This window comes from Zonotrichia leucophrys, chromosome 1 (assembly GCF_028769735.1).
Source record: "Zonotrichia leucophrys gambelii isolate GWCS_2022_RI chromosome 1, RI_Zleu_2.0, whole genome shotgun sequence".
In the NCBI taxonomy this organism is placed as follows: Eukaryota; Metazoa; Chordata; class Aves; order Passeriformes; family Passerellidae; genus Zonotrichia; species Zonotrichia leucophrys.
Window position 1 is genome coordinate 1164486 of NC_088169.1, and position 19859 is coordinate 1184344.

The 19859-nt window shown below is 51.1% G+C and overlaps 2 protein-coding genes across 6 annotated transcripts in view; one reads left to right on the forward strand and one right to left on the reverse strand.

Moving 5' to 3' along the window:
* The window catches only part of GART (phosphoribosylglycinamide formyltransferase, phosphoribosylglycinamide synthetase, phosphoribosylaminoimidazole synthetase), a 40076-nt gene extending 38402 nt beyond the window's left edge, over positions 1 to 1674 (reverse strand). Inside the window, exon 1 of one of the 2 annotated variants that reach the window (XM_064704264.1) lies at positions 1624 to 1674. The gene's annotated coding sequence lies outside the window, so the exon portion shown is untranslated. The remainder of the gene's footprint in view (positions 1 to 1623) is intronic. The other variant, XM_064704282.1, reaches the window with a different exon arrangement.
* Positions 1675 to 3477: 1803 nt separating this feature from the next.
* SON (SON DNA and RNA binding protein) overlaps positions 3478 to 19859 on the forward strand; it is a 37838-nt gene continuing 21456 nt past the window's right edge. For 3 of the 4 annotated variants that reach the window (XM_064704322.1, XM_064704305.1, XM_064704333.1), the window contains exons 1-3: positions 4252 to 4376; positions 5002 to 5165; positions 10285 to 19518. In XM_064704322.1, the coding sequence (XP_064560392.1) occupies positions 4288 to 4376; positions 5002 to 5165; positions 10285 to 19518 (9487 nt within the window). In that variant the 5' untranslated portion in view covers positions 4252 to 4287. Of the gene's footprint in view, positions 3686 to 4251; positions 4377 to 5001; positions 5166 to 10284; positions 19519 to 19859 lie in introns of those variants that run through there. The other variant, XM_064704313.1, reaches the window with a different exon arrangement.

Here is a 19859-nt window from a genome sequence, read left to right on the forward strand (position 1 = left end):
GGCCATATAGAATCATGAAAAGTTTGGGTTGGAAGGGAACTTAAAGATCATCTCATTTCACCTCCTGCCATTCAGTATGGTGTAGAAAACAAAATAAAAGAAGTGATTATTATACATGTCTTTCATGGCCCCAGCTGAAGCTCTGCCACACAGGCCCCTTGTGTCCAGGTACGGTTCTCCAAACAGCTGGATTTGGCATTTTTCTAGGCAAAACACTCCCTCAAGATTTGCTGCTAAAAATAAACAGGATCATAAACTTTTACAACCACCCCCATAGTACTAAATTTGACACCTCAAGCAAGTAGGATGCTGGAAGTGCTCAGTGTTTTGTACCATGATGAGGGAGCAGCACAACCCTTGAAAAGCACTTTCTGTGTTACCCTTTCAGCTATATACCCAAAACAATAGCATAAGTATTAACTATGGCCAATTCCAACAGCTACTGGATAAATTAAAAAAAATGCTTCAGAAGTTGGTAAGCCCCCAACTTTGCAAACAGCAGGGAAAGAATTCAAGTGAATCAAAGTCCAAAACCAGAGACGAAATATTTACTTATTTCAAGTAAATATTTACCACTTTGGCTGTGAAGGCCAGGCTGTGACGGGATTGCTATGAGGGCTGCGATAGATGAGTAATGCCATGGCTGACTCTCACAACTCAAATGCAAATATCATGTATATTTGTTAGGAGAAGTTTTATAGATTTATAGTTATGTTTTACCGCCCTTGTGTTGTTATCAGGCTGGCCTGGGTTTGGGACATTTGGGAGGGTGGCACTGTTGCTGTGACAAGAGCTGGCCTCCAATTGAGATTGAAGGAAATGATCTCCACCACTGGACAGAGAAGGAGGAGTCAGTGGGCAGAGCTTTGGGAGGGGCCAAAGGGTTCAAAGCGCATGGCGGGGAAAAACTCCTTTGCTCCAGCTCTGTAATATTGTCTCTATTCAGTCTTCTGTTGTATTTTGATAAAGGTTTAACAAACCTTTTAAATTTTTGACAGTGAGTAGCGTTTCTCACCAGGCTAAGCCGTGATGGGGATTCCAAGAGGACCACGTCACGAGGGCCATGCCCTGAGGGTACTGCTGTGGGGACTGTGCTGTGAGCGCCAAGCCATGAGGGGACTGCCATGAGGGCCAAGCCATGAGGGCATTTGCCATGAAGGGGGTGCCATGAGGGCCATGCCCTGAGGGTACTGCTGTGTGGGCTATGCTGTGAGCGCCAAGCCATGAGGGGGATGCCATGAGGGCATTTGCCATGAAGGGGGTGCCATGAGGGCCATGCCCTGAGGGTACTGCTGTGGGGACTATGCTGTGAGCGCCAAGCCATGAGGAGACTGCCATGAGGGCCAAGCCATGACTGGGATGCTATGAGGGGCGTGCCTTGAGCGCCAAGCCGTGAGGGCATTTGCCCTGAAGAGCGGGGATACCCCATGAGGAGTGTCCCGCCATTTTGCGATGCGGGCACGGCGCACACGGCCCCGGGCCGCCCCCCGCGCCCCCAGCCCGGCGCGGGCAGCGCGGGGCCCACCGGCGGCGCCGGGACAGCGGCAGCGCCGGGACAGCGGCAGCCACGCACCCGAGAGAACCGCGGCTCCTGCACGCTTGCAGCGCGGCTCGGGGACTTACTGTGCTCCAGAGGGCATGCGATAGTAGAAGGAAACGCTCCGGAAATGCAACAACCAGAGAGCACCGCAGGGGGAGGAGGGACGGGAACCAGCGAGCAGTGTTTCGGCTGGGCCATCCGGAGTTCGCTTTAGCACAGAAATCCCTGAAGTCTAGAGCGGCTGGGGAAAGGGAGAGAGGCGGCCCAAAGACCTTAGGGATGCTTAGGTTGTTTTTGCTTTATCCATCGCCTCAGGGGCTGAGTGTGGTGGTCTGCCAGGGCTGTGCAAAGTTGGGTTTTGTCTCTACATCCCCTGAAATACCACATCCTTGGTTTGTCCCACATTTAGAACTTTTTGCTTTATGAAGCCAAAGAATATTAGTCTTAAGTCTAATTTAGCATTACAGTTGTGCTATGATACTGTTAATAAAACAAAATTTAATCCAGTTTTCCTCCCTTCAAGAGCTATAATGTGAGAACATCACTGTTCTTTGTAAAATACCTTAGGAAATAAAGTTTAATGTTCTTTTTTGCATATTTAAGCACCAGACCAGACTCCTCCTTTGAAAGGGAAAATAACATGAATAAATGCTCTAAGTAGTATTGATGATTGTAGCAGAACTATTACTAATGTAATATAAGTATTACTAATATAATCCTAATATATTACTAATATATTACTAATTAACTAATGTTGCTAATTGAACATTACCAGCAACAATCACTGGTCTCAACAAAATGAAAGTAAAATATTTAATTAATCTGAAAGCCATCTGACACTGAAACTAAATAAAAGAGTTTAAATAAAGGGAGTTTATTCACTAAATAGAGATGGAGGCAGCAAGAACAGTTATCTTCCTGTAGGGCTGTGGATCCTGATGTGTATGAGGAGAGACTTCTTGTAATTATCAGATTAGTTTTGTTTGTAAGGACTCAGAGGGGAACATGCAGCACACACTAAAATCCTTCTCTGGCTTTTTTGAAGCAACTTTTTTATGTTTTTGACATGCCTGGTTGAGACAAGGCCATTTGCATCAGCTCAATCTAAATATATCTGAAATTGTTCAACTGAAACATTTTCAGCCTTTATTTTGATATCAAAAATTACATAGTGTTCTTCCAGTAAATCTAACATATTAATGCGAGCATGGCATAAACAGGTAAAAGGACTTAACTGTAACTACTTTAAATGCAATAAATCAAGTGTGACATAGAAGTAAGCAAATTGATCCAAGTCTCTGATTCATTTTTTTCTCCAAAATCAGTATTAAGGCCGATCAGCAGGACATAGTGGAGAATTATGCTGATTTTAAGGGGTCTTGCAAGTGATCATTAAACAATATTGATGGTGAAAATTTTTAGACCCCAGCAGTAATTAAACAATTTTACTTGGGTTTTTACAGAATCCCAGGATGGCTTGGGTTTGAAGGGACTTTAAAAACCATTTAGTAATTATCATGAGCAAGGATGTCACTCACCAGATCAGGTTTGGAGGTATTTTAAATTTATTTCAAGTCAACTAACTCCCCTAAGTTACTACTACAGAAACTGTGTGTGGGGAGAGTTCCAGCTGTAGGACCATTCGTTTTTACAGCCTGTTTGAACAGCCATATAATTAAAATTTGATTTGATTAAGGCATCATGGGCAGCACTGAAGGGGTCCCCAGGGTGGCTGTACTCTGGACAAACTAATTTCTGTGCGTTCCATCACCGCCAGAAAAGCTCCGACTTTCCCAGGCGGGCAAAAGGCGCACTTTATTTATCCACCTCCCTTCGGTTTCCCCCCTTTGTTCCTTTAATTTTCGCGGCCCCGCTGCCAGCCCCCGGAGCACATGTGCGTGTCACTGCCGGGCGGAGGGGGAGGGAGGGAGCGCGGGCGGGCGCCTCTCGCATGGAGCCGGGGCTGAGGGCCCCGTGGTGATGCAGTAGCAGCCGCAGCACCGCCCGTGTGCGGGCAGAGCCCCCTGAGAGCCGCCGCCCGCCCGGAGCACACGCGGGGCTCGGCCCCGCTCCATGGGCACCGATGGAATCGCTCCCGATCGCAGCCGCCGGCGCCGAGCCTCAGCCCGCCATGGCCTCGGCCGGGTAAGCAGCGGCCGCCTCGGGGACTCCGGCGGCGCCGGGGAAGGGTGTGCGGGAGCCGGGGAAACGAGACCGGCGGTCGTGGCCGCCGCGGTGCTTTTTCCTGCCCTCCGCGGGCCCGCGGGAGCTCGGACGCGGCGTACGGGGCGCGAGAGGGGCCGCGACCGGCGGCGGCGGGGCGGTGTGTCTGTGTGGGGAAGGGGTCTGCGTGAGGCGGCGGTGTGGGCGCGGAGCGCCGGGGACTGGTTTAATGCTTTCACTGGGGGACGGGGACGCGCTCGGGGCGGCTTTGCCGGTGGCGGCGGCGGCAGGCGCGGAGCGCGGGGGGGCGGCGGGAGCGCCACAACATGGCGGCGGCGGCTGAGGGGACACGAGACCTTCCTCCCCCCCCGCCGGAACCCGCCGCTGCTCTATGGCCCGTGCGCCGCGCTAGAGCGACCGTTCGCAGCCGTACGCCGCCTCGGCCAATGGCGGCGCGGCTTACAGCGAACGCAGCCAATCGCAAAGGCGGCTGACGGCGGGGACGTCACCGCGCGCCCCGGGCCGCGGTGCACTGTGGGATGCTGGAGGCCTCGCGTCGGGGCAGGAAGGAAAGGGGGGGTGTCATGGCGACGAATATCGAGCAGATCCTTCGGTCCTTTGTGGTCAGCAAATTCCGGGAGATCCAGGAGGAGCAGCAGCAGCAGCACGGCGGGTAACGAGGCGGTGGGGAGCGGCGGGGAAGGACGCGGGGCGGAGAGAGACGGGCCGCGGCCTGAGGGTCGTGTCGGCGGCAACATGGCGGGACCGGGGGGTCGCGGCCGAGCGGGCGCCCTGAGGGGGACACGGCCCGGGGGCCGAGAGAAGACGGTGAAGGGACGCGCCCACCCGCTCTCTCTCCGCTCTTTCGGTGCTGCCCTCCCGTCGGGGCAGGCGCCTGTACGATTGGTCTGATTTACGGCTAAATTTGCCGAGTTTATCTCGTGAAAGAAGGAAAACCTTGGTAAGAGCAAGGAAAAGCTGGAAGGGAGCGCGTTGCGTGTATTTATTTTGTGGAGGAAACCCCTACAAGGCCGTACGAGCACGGGAGATGTGGCACATTCCAGAATGTGGTAGGTTTTTTTTCCTTGCGTCTCAGCCTCATCAGTCACAGAGTGTCCAGCTGAATAAGTGAGAATTTATCCAAAGGCAGAGTTTTCCCTAAGAGCACGCCTTTTTCAGGAGGCTGGAGTGCTGCTCGGAAGAGCTGGATATAATAAATGTATGTGAACGACAAAAAATGTCTAAATCAATGCTCAAAATGGCTTGTGTTAAATTGATTCTTTATTTCTTTTGGTTAGTGCAAATGTGGAAGGGCAGCCCAATGGTGACACGATCCCAGCTGAGCAGGCCGGGCCCTCCGAAGCCTCTGGAGCTGCTGGGAGTTGTCAGAGTGAGCAGATAGTGCAGAAAATAGAGGAAGTGCTCTCCGGAGCCCTCGGGACAGAGCTGCAGTGCAACCCAGGTAATAAAACTCCCTCTGGCAATTCTCTTCTTGCTAAGAAGGTTGTGACTGTGCCTAAGATCAGATCAGATTTATAGAGATGAAAATGTGCTGCTCCTCTGGCAAGTTGAGCATTAAATGTGGTTAAATATTTTCTTTACTGTTCTTTTACATCCAGAGGTGGCCAGAGAAATAAATGATTTAAAAATTGAGCTGGTTATATGTAACATTGGTATGAGGGCAGGTTGGAGTTTTTTTCTTTCCACTACTGAAACAGATAAATATTTTCCATATGTATGCATATATATGTCCATAAATTCAGAATTATTTTATATACAATTATATAAAATTATATATAAAATATATATGTATATTTTATATATAATTTTATATATACTGCAGTGACCCTGAAGTATATATATATATATTATTACTCCAGGGTCACTGAACTGTTCTTAGTACCAAAGTTGATGCTGATAGAAGCAGTTTCTGCTTTGGGTTGCTTTTCAGGATTATTTTGAAAGAACATTTATTACAAAACAGATCTGTGATGAACTGTCCAGTCAAAAGATGATTTGCTGTTGCACAGTGTAGGTACTTATATTACAGTCTTGCAAAGGGATTTTGATGTGTCAGTCTCAGATCTTGAATAAATTACTCGATTTTTTAAGGCTAAAAAGTCACATCTGAGTGTCCCCTCTCGTGGGACTGGTCCTTGCTATAAGATTTCTGCTTGTGGAGGGTTGGTGAGGTGATGAAGGCTGTAATTACTGCATTTATCATTTTTGGGAGTTCAAACCCAGGTGACTGCAGAGTGCTGGGTGAGTGCAGTTCCAGAGGCAGCACAGAAAAGTTTTCATTTCAGAGATTCTGCTGGCAGGAGTCTGGGATTGCTCCGGGGCTTTTTGCTCAGTGGTTTGTGTACCTTGAGCATTTTCAGGTTTTTAATTTCTGCTGTAGGAGCAGCACTTGAGGCTGACATGGGGAGGTTTGGGTCGGTTCTTGGTTGGTTGGTGATTTTTGTTGCTTTTGTCTGGTGATGTGATTTTTATTTTTATTTGTATATTTTTTGTTGTGTTCTTGTGTGGAGGACTGAGGCAAGGTCACATGGTAATAAAGAAGTGAGAGGTGTTAACTTGGGAGTTAATAAACCTGCCTGTGGCACATGTTTCCATTGTCCATCTCTAAAATGAGTTGGACAAGAGACAGTATCTGGTTATCTTAATCTAATGAATTATCTTTGCAGAAAAGTTCATTTTATAGAATCCCAGAATGTCCTGAGCTGCAGGGACCCCCCAGTGCCAGCCCTGCCCTGCCCAGAGCCCACCAAGCCCAGCCTGGGCATCCCTGGCAGCGCTGGCCAAAGGCTCCTGGAGCTGTGGCAGCCTCGGGGCCGTGCCCATTCCCTGGGCAGCCTGGGCAGTGCCAGCACCCTGTGGGCAAGAACCTTTCCCTGCTGTGCAGCCTGAGCTGGCCTGGCCCGGCCCCAGGCGCTCCCTGGCGCTGTCCCTGTCCCAGAGCAGAGCTCGGAGCTGTCCCTGCGCTGCCCCTCGGGAGGAGCTGCAGCCCCGGGGAGCTCTGAGCTCAGGCTGCTCCAGCCTGGGCTGCCCAGGGCACCTCGGGGGCCCTTCTACACCCTTTCCCACCATTTCCATGTCCCTCCTGGTTGCCAGGGCACTCCTGAGCTCCAGCTGGCCATGGACCAGGACCCCCAGGGCCCTGCCCACAGCTGCTCTCCATCCACACAGCCAGGCTTGCCCAGTCCAGCACTTCCCCTGTTAAACTGCACACAGCTGGGGAATGCCAATCTCTCTGATTTGTTGAGGTCTTTCTGCAGGGCTTCTCTGCCCTCAGGAGGGTCAACAGCTTCTCCCTGTTTAGTGTCCTCAGCAGAGTAATTATTCCTTTGAGTCCTGTGCCCAGGTTGTTAGTGAAGATGTTGAAGAGAACTGGGCTGAGAATGGAGCCCTGCAGAACCCCAGTAGTGACTGTTGAGCAGTCAGTGACACCAGCATAGTGACTGGAGTCAGCCCCATGTCACCCCAGTCACTGTCACCACTGGTGCCCAACCCCTGGCCCAGTTGCTCACCCACTGAGTAACGCAGCTCTCCAGCTGTGGGCTGGACATTTTGTCCCTAAATTTGACTCTCCTTCGCTGTTCCCTCTCAATGCATTCAAAGCAATGTTGGTGCAAAAACTATGTCTAAGTTGCTTGTCCCATAAATATGTACCTGCTGTACTTGTTGTGGAATCCCGAGTCACATTCATTTAACAGTATTGCAGTTAACGAAATGCTTTTGCAAGATTTTGGATCCTGGAAAGTAGTGAGCTTTGGGATCACAGATGCTAATTGGAAGGTCTGTGTTGCTGCCCTGGCCTGTATAGATAGAATCATTGAAAAGAACATGCAAGCAGACTCCAATGTACAGCTCATACTTCACAGAAATCCTAGCAAGTTGTCCTTAATCAAGTGCCTTTCTGCTGAAAACATGAAAACATGGCACTGGGGCTCCAGAAGGGCAAGTACCTGACAAAGGTTAAATCCAGAGGGAGGTGAGGTACAGAATTAAAAGCTGGTGATGGAAATCCCAGACTCACTCTTCCCCTTCCCCATCAGTGATTTGCTTGTCCCCACAGGCATCTGAATTTGTTACTTTCCTGTTGGAAGCAAGTGCTCTCAGAGGAACGTGCAGCTTTGCAGCTGCAGTCCTGCCTGTCCCTGTAGCTGCTCCAGCCTGCACTGCCTTAAAATGGGTTTGGGACTGGGGGCATGTGATGTTGTCATTCCTTACAACACACTGCAACAGACATGGATGCTCTTTCCCAAATTTGTTAGACCCTAGTGAGTAACTTGGTCAGTAAATGCCCAGGGAATTTCTAACCCAGCAGCAGCACTGCACTCACTCAGGGGTTAAAGCACAGCAGGGGACAGTGGCTGGTCAGGTCTCATAGCATAAATACCCACTTTGGGAATTTGTTTGGAAAATAAAATCTTGTTTATCTTCCATGTGCAGCACTTTGGGGGTTTGAAAGCACATCTCCAGCCTGCTGTTAGAATGTGCTGCCCCACTGAGTGTGGGTGGTGGGACATCCACCCCCAGAGCTCCCACAGGTGATTCCCCACCTGCAGAGCTGCCCCAACCCTGCCCCAGCGCAGGGAGGAGCTGGAGCTGCTGCAGAGCCCAGAGGAGGCTCCAGGATGGGCAGAGGGATGGAGCAGCTCTGCTGGCAGGAAAGGCTGGCACAGCTGGCATTGCTCACCTGCACAGGAGAAGCTTTGGGCTGAGCTCAGGGCGGCCTTGCAGGGCCTGGAGGAGCCCCAGGAAAGCTGGAGAGAGACAATTGCCAGGGGATGCAGGGACAGCACCCAGGGGAGTCATAAAATGATTTGGGTTGGAAGAGGACCTTGTAGGTTCTCTCATTCCAAACTCCCTGACAAGAGCAGGGACACCTTCCACTATCCTGAGTTATTCCAAACTTTGTCAAGCCTGGCCTTGAACACCTCCAGGGATGGGACAGCTTCCCTGGACAGCCTGTGCCAGGCCTCACCTTCCTCACAGGGGAGAATTTATTTTGAGATCTAATCTAACCCTACTGGCCCTCATTTTGAACCCACTGTCCCTTGCCTTGTCACTCCAGGCTCTTGTCAGTAGTCTTCCACCACCTTTACTGTACTTCAGGTGCTGGAGGGTCATGGTTAGGTCACCTGAGTCTCTCCAGGTGAGCAATGCCAGCTGTGCCAGCCTTTCCTGCCAGCAGAGCTGCTCCATCCCTCTGCCCATCCTGGAGCCTCCTCTGGGCTCTGCAGCAGCTCCAGCTCCTCCCTGTGCTGGGGCAGCTCTGCAGGTGGGGAATCACCTGAGGGGGCTCAGGGACACAATCCCAATCCCAATCCCTCTGCTGATCCCAGCTGGGGCTCAGCCCAGGGCAGGCCCAGCTCTCCCAGCACTGCTCCCTCTGCTCATCCCAGTCTGGGTTGATCTAGGGGTTGCCCCAGCTCAAGTGCAACCCCTGGCCTTGTTAAACCTCAGCAGATTCCCATGGGGCACTTTTTGAGTTTGTCCAGATCCCTGTGGACGGCCCCATCCTTCAGAGGTGTCACCTGCAAAACTGCTGAGAGTGCACTTGAGCCTGCTGTCATTAGTGACGATATTGAGTAACACTGATTCATTAATGATGCTATTGAGTAACCCTGGTCTCAGTACAGACTCCTGAGGGACACCACTGGTAGCTGATGTCCATCAGGACTCTGAGCTTTTGACCACTGTCCTCTGCCTGTGACCATCCTAACAGCTGCTAATGCCCCTGACAGTGCACCTGTCAAATTCTTCACTCCAGTTTGGAGAGGAGAAGGTTGTGGGGGCACCGGGTCAAATACTTTACAGCAGTTCAGATAAATGCCATCTGTAGCTCTTCCCTTGCCCACTGCTGTAGCCAGGCCACCACAGAAGGTCAGACAGGATTTTCCCTTTGTGAAGCCATGCTGGTTGTTTCAAATCACGTCTCTGTCCTCCATGTGCCTTAGCAGAGCTTCTAGGAGGATCTGTCCCATGATCTCAGCAAGGAGGTGAGGCTGACAGGGTGGTAACTCCCAGAATCTTCCTCTCTTCAAGGGAATGGCTTTTCACTGCCATGGGGCAGGGTTAGATCTTGTATTAGGAGAAGATTCTTCCCTATGAGAGTGGTGAGGCCCTGGCACAGGGTGCCCAGAGCAGCTGGGGCTGCCCCTGCATCCCTGGCAGTGCCCAGGCCAGGCTGGGCACTGGGGACAGTGGGAGGTGTCCCTGCCATGGCAGGGGTGGAACAAGATGAGCTTTGAGGTCCCTCCCAACCCAAACAATTCCATGACTATGATACTACGTGGAAAGAGCTGTGTTCCCTCTGGGCCTCTGTCCTGACTAACAAGATTTGGGTAATTTTTTGAAAGAAGTGTTGTTTTACTATTTAAAGTAACTCTGAGAGGGAGGAAAGAGAGCTGGGAAGGGAGTGTGTCCTGTTTGTGTGTGTGGAACTTCAGTGAATTGGGCATGGTTTGCAAGTTGAATTGTTTTGTACCTCTGTCCATACTTTACAACTAATCTGAAAGAATTTTTATATGCAGTCTTACAAATGTTTACAAGGTAAATGTCATTTTTTCTAGATGTAGACAAAAATACTGTGAAAAATAGTACTCAGTCTACAAAAAGGAGCTCTACAGGTGAAGATGAAATTCCTAGAAAAAAAGCAAAGAAAAACAAGAAGCACAAAAGCAAGAAGAAGAAGAAAAAGAAGAAGAAAAGGAAGAAAGAGAAGAAGCATAAAAAGCAACCAAAGGAATCCAAGTTGAGTGCACGTCCTGGAGAGCCTGCAGGCGTGCAGCCAGCCCCTCCCTTGGTGCCAGAGCAGTCCAGCTCCCAGGTGAATGTACAGCAAGGAGTGTTTGCAGAGGCAAACCTGGCTGGCCATGTGCAGCCAGAACTGTGCTCCAAACCTGCTGAGGGGCTTGATAATCAAGCTTTAGGACTTGTTTCTCATTCAGTGACTGATTCTCAGCAATCTGCAGAAAATCTTGGAAGTGGGGAGGGGACTTTGTGTGCAGCAAATCCTCCATTTAATTTAGAAAGTATCCAGTCTAATATCCCAGAAAATACTAGTATAGCTCAAACTAGAATTTGCACTAGCGAAGAACAAATTCAACAGTCACATGAAAATATTTATCCTGTAGCTATTAATGCCAGTGTTGTTGATACTGGAAATAATACTTGGTCCAGCATCCCATCTGGAATTGTCAATAAATCAGAGATTCAGAAAGATTCAGTAGAAGCACTGGGAGGTACAGAAGTCACTCTGAAATCTCAAAGCATTGGGGAAGTAAAAGCTTTGGACGCAGCTCTGGAGCCTGAGGCCATGGAGGTGTTGACTTACTCGGAAGTTTCTCATCAGTCTGTGTCTCCCAGGGCAGCACAGGGGTTAGGAACAGCTTCAGAATCCGTGTCCTTGGCAAGTGGTGTGACAGCAACCCCTACACCTGCAAATTGGGCACATCCAGGTGCTGTGACTGTAGCTCACATGGCTGTGGCTGGGCAAGAAGTGAAAATTCCAGAAACAACTGAAAAATCTCTACATGTGGGAAATGTGAGAGGTGTGGAGAGACCTTTGGAACTGGGGGGTGCGAGCAGAACTTTGGAGCCATCCCTGCAGCCCTCGGTTATGTCTGGGAGTTTGAGCATGACCCAGGGCAGCCCTCTGGAGGCTTCCAGTGTTCTGAAAGCAGGTGTACCTTTGCAGCATCCTGTGACAGTATCTGCAGCCACCCCTGTGACCCACGTGGAAATAAGTGCCAAAACACCTCCAGGACCAGGAGCTGTTACAAAAATGAAGGATATGGAACCAGCTGTGGGGAGTGTGAAAGCTTTAGAAACAACCATGGAACCTGTTGTAGCAAAAGATGTTAGAGCAGCTCATGAAAGTCTGCAAGGCAGAAGTGTGGAAGGAACCACTGGTTCTGCAACAGCAGTGGGTGCATCAGGAGTGTTCCTACAGCATGGAGTCTTGGCAGAAACAAGGAGTGTGGACAGAACCCAGGGATCTGCACTTCCAGCAGGATTGACAGGTACGAACGTGGTTGCAGAGACAAGAGGATTAGGAGCAACTTCAGAACCTGCAGCAGTTGTACAGACCTTCATTCCCCAAACAGCTCCACAAGTCCACGCGGCAGAGGGTTTTAGAAGTCCACAAGCAAAAGATCCAGAAGGTACTTCATTGCTGAGAGAATCAAGACCTGAGAGTGAATCACATGTGAGAGGTTTGGCACCTTGCCTGTCTTTGCAGAAGGAAAACACACAAGGTCCAGGAGGAGTCCTGAGACCAGTGCCTGGGGTGGAAGCAAAACCTTTCACAACAGCTTCAGTGTCCTTACAAGTAGAAGGTGTGAAAGCTTCGGAAGAAGCTGTGCATTGTGGGACTGTTGCAAGTCCAGGACTTCCTGCCTTAGAAAGGACTCCTGAACCTGTGGTTGCATGTGAAAGCGTGGAACCAGTTAGAGAGGCTGAGGCATCTGCAGGGGTGGTGCCATGGCAAGCCACAGCAGAGAGAGAAGCTCTCCATGCAAGCCAGACCCAGAGTTCCATCATTGCACAGTCACAGATGGTGACACACACAGAGCCCTCACACACTGAGGTGCTGAGGAAGAGAAGGGATTCGGAGCACGTTCCAGAAGCAGACACAAGGAGCAGAGAAGCAGTCCTAGAAACTGTGCAAACGTCAGAAACCGGTTCAAAATCTATTCAGGAACAAAGAGTAGGTCATTCAGCAGCAGTGTTGGAGTCTTTGCCCAGAGTGGAAGAAAACACCATGGCGTCAGGAGTACTGACAGATATGCAAACTCAGGGATCTACTGGAGAACATGAAATTGCAGCAAGGAGGACCAGCACACAAGGGAATGAGCTCTCAGAAATGGAGAAAGCAAAATATCTGGAACCAGCATCAGAAGCTGGAGGAATGAGGTGGCTAGAGAGAACAACAGAGTCTGCAACAGTAGAGGTGAAAGGTTCTGAAACAGGTGAAAAGCTTGAGGTACCCATGGGTGATGCTTCAGCAGCTGTTCCAGAATACTTGCATGCTGAAAAGCAGCAAGATCTTCAAGTAGTTCTAGAAGCAAAACCTGCTGCAGAATGGAAGAGTTCAGAAGAGGCTCCAGAAATCTTGGGTGTTTCTGAAATAAAACCTTCTGAAGCAGTTCCAAAACCAGGGGATGTGAAAGGCCAGGAAACCACACTGGAACATGAAGTGACAGCCGAGGTACAACATGTAGAAGGAGTACAGGGTCAACAGGTGGAGGATATGGTGATTGAGAAGGAAGATGCAGAAGAGACTCAAACTTCTGAGCCTTCAGTAGCAGAAACAGTTTTAAGTTCTTCACATGCAGCAGAGGAAAAAGTTTCAGCAGGGACTCCTGTAGCAGAAACACAAGATTTGGAAACAGCTCCTCGGACTGATGTAGAGCTGAAAGATGCAGAAGCAGCTGCAGGGTTGGAGGCAGAGACAAAAGATTTGGAAGCAGGTCCAGCACCTGAGACTGATGCAGAAGCAGGTCCAGAACTTATAGAGGAAGGCCAGTTGGAAGACACTCCAGAGGCTGAGGATGTCAAAGAAGCAACTCCTGAGGAGGACTCAGAGAAAAGAGACTCAGAAACATCGGATGTGCAGCCTGATGTGGCAGCACGAATGAAGGAGACTCTCATGAGGCTTGAGAATGTTGTTGAAAAAAGTAGTCATAGAACCAGTGAGAAAAAACATGATTCAAAGAAACAGAAAAGGAGCCGTTCCAAGTCTCAGTCCAGGTCTAGGAAGCGGAAGAAAAAATCACGGTCACGTTCCACCTCCAGGCGTTTGACCTCTAAAAGAGCGCGTTCTAGGAGCAGAAACTATTCGGTTTCCAGAAAAAAGCATTCCAAATCTAGGTCCCGCTCTGTGGAGAAGAGAGAGAGAAGATTGTCTTCCCGGCGGTCCAGGCGCAGACATTCTAGGTCATCTGACCGTTACAGGTCTAAATCCAGATCGGCAGAAAAGAGATTGTCCAGACGGAGACGCTCCAGGTCGTCTGACCACTACAGGTCTAAATCCAGGTCCGTGGAGAAGCGATTGTCCTCCCGAAGGTCCAGACGCAGACGCTCCAGGTCCTCTGACCGCTACAGATCCAAGTCCAGGTCCGTGGAGAAGCGATTGTCCTCCCGAAGATCCGGGCGAAGACGTTCCAGGTCTTCCGACCGCTACAGGTCTAAGTCACGGTCGGCAGAGAAGCGATTGTCCTCCCGAAGATCCGGGCGCAGACGCTCCAGGTCCTCTGACCGCTACAGATCCAAGTCCAGGTCAGCCGAGAAGCGATTGTCCTCCCGAAGGTCTGGGCGAAGACGTTCCAGGTCTTCTGACCGCTACAGATCCAAGTCCAGGTCAGTGGAGAAGCGATTGTCCTCCCGCAGATCCGGGCGCAGACGTTCCAGGTCGTCCGACCGCTACAGGTCTAAGTCACGGTCAGCAGAAAAGAGGTTGTCCTCCTGGCGATCCCGCCGCAGACATTCCAGGTCCTCCGACCGTTCAAAATCGAGATCCAGGTCTTCAGAAAAGGGAGGAGGCAAAGAGTACTCCTGGAGGTTCAGGAATCGGTCTGGTTCCTCTGATGGTTCAAAATCCAGGTCCAGATCTGTTGAGAAAAGAGGTCGGAAGGCGTCTGTGCGGAGGTCCAAACGTCAGCGCTCAAAGTCCTCGGATCGCTACAAGTCTCGGTCCAGGTCGGCAGAAAAAAGGGATCGAAAGCAATCGTCGCGGAAATCTAAACGTCAGCGCTCCAAGTCCTCTGACCGCTACAAGTCCAGATCCAAATCTGTGGAAAAAAAGAAAGAATCCTCGCGAAAATCCAAGCGTCGACGCTCAAAATCTTCTGAGCGTTACAAGTCTAGGTCTAGGTCTGTGGAAAAAAAGCGCAAGGAGTCTTCAAAAAAATCCAAGCGGAAACGTTCCAAGTCCTCTGACAGTGTTAAGTCAAGGTCCAAGTCTGTAGAAAAAAAAGATAAGTCATCCTCAGCAAAGTCCAGTAGCAAGCATGAGTCTTCTGAACTTCAGGAGGCAGCCAAAGGTCTTGATGAAGATGTTCCCCAGTCTTCTTTTGGAAGTGACGATAAATCCTCTAATGGTCCCACATCAGTAGCTTTGTCTGATGGAGTAAATGGCCCAGTTCTGCCACCATCATTTGGAAGTGGATTATCCAAAACTTCAGAGAGCCTTGAGGAAAGGTCCTCATCTGTTGAAAAAACAGCAGATCTGCAGCATTCTGCCACATCTGAACTTGATACCTCCAAAACCCCAGATGACCAGGAACTGAGATCCACATCGGTGGAAAAAACACAGGATTCAGAGCTGTCTGTGACATCTGAAAATGGATCAACTGAAAAAGCAGCAGCTCTGGAGTCTTCATTGCTACCTGAACTTCCATACTCCACATCCAAGTCAAGATCCTCATCTGTTGAAAAACGAGGAGATCTAGAAACTTCTTCAGTAGCAGAATTTCGTGTCTCTGCATCCCGTGAAGGTGAGTCCAGAACTGCACCTCTCAAAGAAGTAGAAGGTCCAGAGCTTCCTCCAGCACTAAAAAGAGAGATGGAACTTCGGTCATCTCTCCTGTCTGAAGGTGGAGTCTCCAGCTTGTCTGATGGTCACGATTCACAGCATATCCCTGGTGAGCACAGAGAGCTCTCACAGGTTCTGCAGGTACCTGAGCGTGAGTCTTCCCAGCTGGCTGACAGCCCTGGAGCCGTGGAAGCTCAGAGGCCTTTGCTGCCACCGGAGATGATCCGCCCTGTGATCCCTGATGGCTGTGAGTCAGGCCAGATGCAGGAGCCTTCTCTGCCTTCTGACAGTGGACATTTTGTGTCTCCTGATGGACATGGATCAGGATCCAGCTTTGCTGCACCAACAGATCAGCATCCATTGTCTGTAGGCGAGTCTTTTAAGTCACCACATGGAAATGAACAAAGATTTTTATCTGTTGAAAAAGTCAAGACTCCAGATGTTTCCCTGACATCTGTGTGTGGTTCTGTTGAGGTGTCTGCTGACGTCATTTCAGTGTCTTCTTTTGAAGTTCATGAGTCCAGACCATCTGTTGACAAAGCTTTAGATGGTCCAACACTTCCACAAGTGCTTGAGGTTGAGTGCTCCAGATCTTCAGAAATGCACGAATCAAGATACCTGACTGGAAAAATAGACGGTGCAGGATCTTTGGTGATGTCTAAAAGTGGGATTCCCATATGCCACGATGGCCACAAAGCAAAGTACAACTCCTTTGAGCAAGCAGAGAGTGCAGACCTGTCCGTGGCATCTGAGCTGCGGTGTTCCATCTTGCCTGAAGGCTATAAATTGACATCTGCTGCAGTTGAAAAAGTGGAGATCCAGAAGCCTTCTCTCTCACTGGAAAGTGGCTTCTCCGTGTCTGCTGATGGCTGTGAATCAGTGGGCACACCTGAAAAACTGCAGCCCCCAGTGGCTGCTGTGCCATCAGAAGGTGGGGTTCTGCTGTTGCCCGACAGTCATGAGCAGAGACCCGTCCCTGCAGAGAAAGCAGAAATGCTGAATTCATCTGAACTGAAACACCTGGCATCCCCTGATGGCTACAAGCTGAGATCTGCCTACAGTGAAGAAGTGCAGGAGCCCATTGTGGTACGGGAACGCAGGTGTTCTGTTGCCTCCGATGGTCATGAGTTGGCATCCACCACTTCTGAAAGAGCTGAGGAGCCTTCTCAAGTGTGTGAAAATGAGTACACAGCAGGGCTTGATGGTCCGGAGTTGACGTCAACCCCTGCTGAAAAAACGGAGCTGCGGAAGCTTTATCAGATGCCTGAGGAAAGATGTCTGGAGTCCATCGACAGCCAGGACCTGCAGTCACCCTCTGCTGAAGAGACACAGATCCAACAGCCTGCTCTGGTGTCTGAAAATGATCATGCCGTGTCCTGGGTGGGCCAGGAGTTGAGGGCCAGCTCTCCTGAGAAGGCAGAGATGCAGGAGGAGGCTGTGGTTCCAGAACCAGAAGTGCAGGAGCGTTCTGTGCTGCCTGAAAGTGAATATGGTGAGTCTCCTGAGGGCCAGGAGGTGGCTGAGGCCAGCCCTGCTGAGAAGGACCTGCAAGAACCTTCTGTGACACCTGGCAGGGAATGTTCCATCTTCCATCAGGGCCAGATACTGCAGTCTGGCCCCACCAAAAGCACAGCAGTGCAGCAGCCAGTGCTGGTGCATTATGCTGTATCTCCTGAGGGGCAGGAGGTGCAGGACTGTTCTGTGCTGTCTGAAAACGAGTACGAGACATCCCCCAAAAGGCGTCATTTGGGATCCAGTCCTGTTGAAAAAGAACTGGAGGAACATTCTGAAGCATCTGAAAGTGAAAGTTCAATATCCAGTGATAGCCAGGAGTTGCAGCCTGCTGTTGCTGGAAAAACAGAGGGGCAGGAGTTGTCCTTGTCTGAAGGAGAGTGTTCCATGACTCCTGAAGGTCAGGAGCTGCAGTCCAGCCCTGCTGAAAGAGTTCTAGCCAAGGAACCTTCTCTGACATCTGAACATGCTCTGTCACCTGAAGAGCGCGAGTCGAGATTGGAGCGTGCTGAGGAGGCAGAGGGTGTGGATTCTGCTGTGGCAGCTGAACGTGACCATCTCTTTTTTGAGAGCCAGGAGGTGAGCTTCACCTCTCTTCAGAAAGCACATGTGCGGGACCGTTCTCCAACACCTGAAAATGAACATGGAGCATCTCCTGATGGGCAGGAGTTGAGATTCACCACTGCTGAAAAAGTAGATGGTCTTGAACCATTGAGAGTGAACGATAGAGCCTCCATGTCCCCTGATGGCAGCGACTTGAATTCCATCCCTGCTGAAAAAATGGATCATGCAATGCCTTCTTTATTGCCTGAAGGGCGCTCGGTGTCTCCTGATAACTGCAGTGTGGGCCCTGGAGAAGAAACGGGGGATCTGGAGCCCTCTGTGAGATCTGAGCGTAGAGACTCCACATCCTCCTGTCAGGAAGGTCATGAGCCAAGGTCTCCCATGGAGGAAGAGGGTCTGGAGTCCTCTGTGACTTCTGAACACAGACAGTCCCTGTCCCCTGAGGGCCATGACCAGAAGTCTATTGCAGATGAAGAAATGGATGATCTGGAGAGGCGTTCCACTTCTCCTGATGAGCACGAGTCAAGATCTAGCACTGGTGAAGAAGCAGAGGATCTGGAGCAGCCTTTGACAACAGAACGTAGGTGCTCTGAGTCCTCTGATGAGCACGAGTCAAGGTCAACCACTGGAGAAGAGGCAGAGGACGCAGAGACCTCCTTGGCAGCTGGAAGAAGAGATTCCGTATCCTCTGATGACCGTGAGTCGAGGTCTGCTGCTGGGGAAGATGTAGAAGATGGGGAGCCCTCCTTGACAGCTGAACGTAGACACTCCACATCTTCTGATGACCACGAGTCAAGGTCTTCAGCTGATGAGGAAGCAGAGGATGTGACCGCTGATCGTCGCTCTGTGTCTCCTGATGGACGTGAGTCAAGGTCCACGGTTGGTGAGGAAGCAGAGGACCAGGAGATCTCTTCGACAGCTGAGCGTAGACACTCCACGTCTTCAGATGAACAGGAGTCAAGGTCTACTGCTGGTGAAGATGCAGAGGATGTGGAACCCTCCTCGGCAGCTGAACAAAGAGATTCCACCTCCTCGGACGAGCAAGAGTCAAGGTCTACTGCCGGTGAAGAAGCTGAGGATGCGGAACCTCTGACAGCTGAACGCAGGCGTTCCGCATCCCCTGATGGCGCTGAATCGAGGTCTACCACTGCTGAGGAGGAAGGAGAGGATGCAGAGCCCTCCTTGGCAGCTGAACAAAGAGAGTCCACCTCGTCAGATGAGCATGAGTCAGAGTCTTCCAGTGGTGAAGAGGAGGGAGAGGAGGCAGAACCCTCTTTGGCAGATGAGGAAAAGCAGGATTCCGTGCCTCTTGAGCAGTCAGAGGAACAGGACTCTTCCTTTGTCCCTGAAAGCAGACGTTCTGAGTCTTCCGAGCGTGAAAAATCCAGATCCAAATCTGTGGATAAAGCATCTGACAAGGAGTCTCCACAGAGATCTGTAAGCAGGCACTCAAAGTCTCCTGCTCCCCAGAAGAGTCGATCCACATCTGTGGAGAAAACAGCAGACAAAGAGTCCGTGCGGAGGTACAGACGGAGACGCTCCAGGTCCACGGCTCGCCAGAGGAGCCAGTCAACCTCCGTGGAGAAAACAGCAGACAAGGAGTCCTCACGCAGGTCCCGGCGGAGACGCTCCCGGTCCGCTGCTCGCCAGAGGAGCCAGTCCAAGTCTGTGGAGAAAGCAGCAGACAAGGAGTCCTCGCGCAGGTCCAGGAGCCGGCGCTCCAGGTCCTCCCAGCGCCGCTCCAAGCGCTACGACGCGGACTCGCGCTCCAGGCGCAATCGCTCCAGGTCAGCCACACGGAGAAGAGCGTCCCGCTCTCGCTCCAGCTCCCTGTCGCGTTCCAGGCACAGGAGGAGAAGCAGGTCGAGGTCGGCGTCGCGAAGGCGGCGTTCCTTGTCCCGAGACAGGCGCAAGAGGTCTCAGAGAAACAGGTCGAGGTCCACCGAGAGGAGGAGGAGGAGATCGGACTCGCGGGACCGCAGGATATCGCTGCGGCTGCGGAGCAGGAGCCGGACCCCTCTGCGGCAGAGGCGCTCGCGCTCCAGGGGCAGGAGGAGGAGCTCCAGCCGCTCCCCGATCCGGCTGCGGCGCTCGCGCTCCTCGGGCCGCAGGCGCTACAGCAGATCCCCCGACCGGCGCCGCTCCCGCTCCTCCGAGTTCTCCAGCAGGTCCCCCAAGCGCCTCACAGACCTGGGTAAGTGCTTGGTTTCACTGGCTCCGTGCTGGGGTGCTGGGGCTGGGTTTGCACATTCATTCCTGAGGGATTTCTTAGAAGTCACTCTGTGCAGTAATCTCAGGCAGTGACTTCCAGCAGGAAGGTTTATCAATGCTGAGCATTTGAATGGAAGCCTCTTAAGAGCCAGTTTTACCTTGGTTTTAGAGCTTTTGTACAAAAGTAGCGTGTTTCAGCCTCGAGGAGCATTCTGAATAATAGTAAAGACCGAGTACTTCAAGTACTTGTATGTAAGAAAATTTAGAATTTCTACTCCTGAGAACAAAGGTCATTCAGGTGCCAGTTGTAGAGTCCCGAGCTAT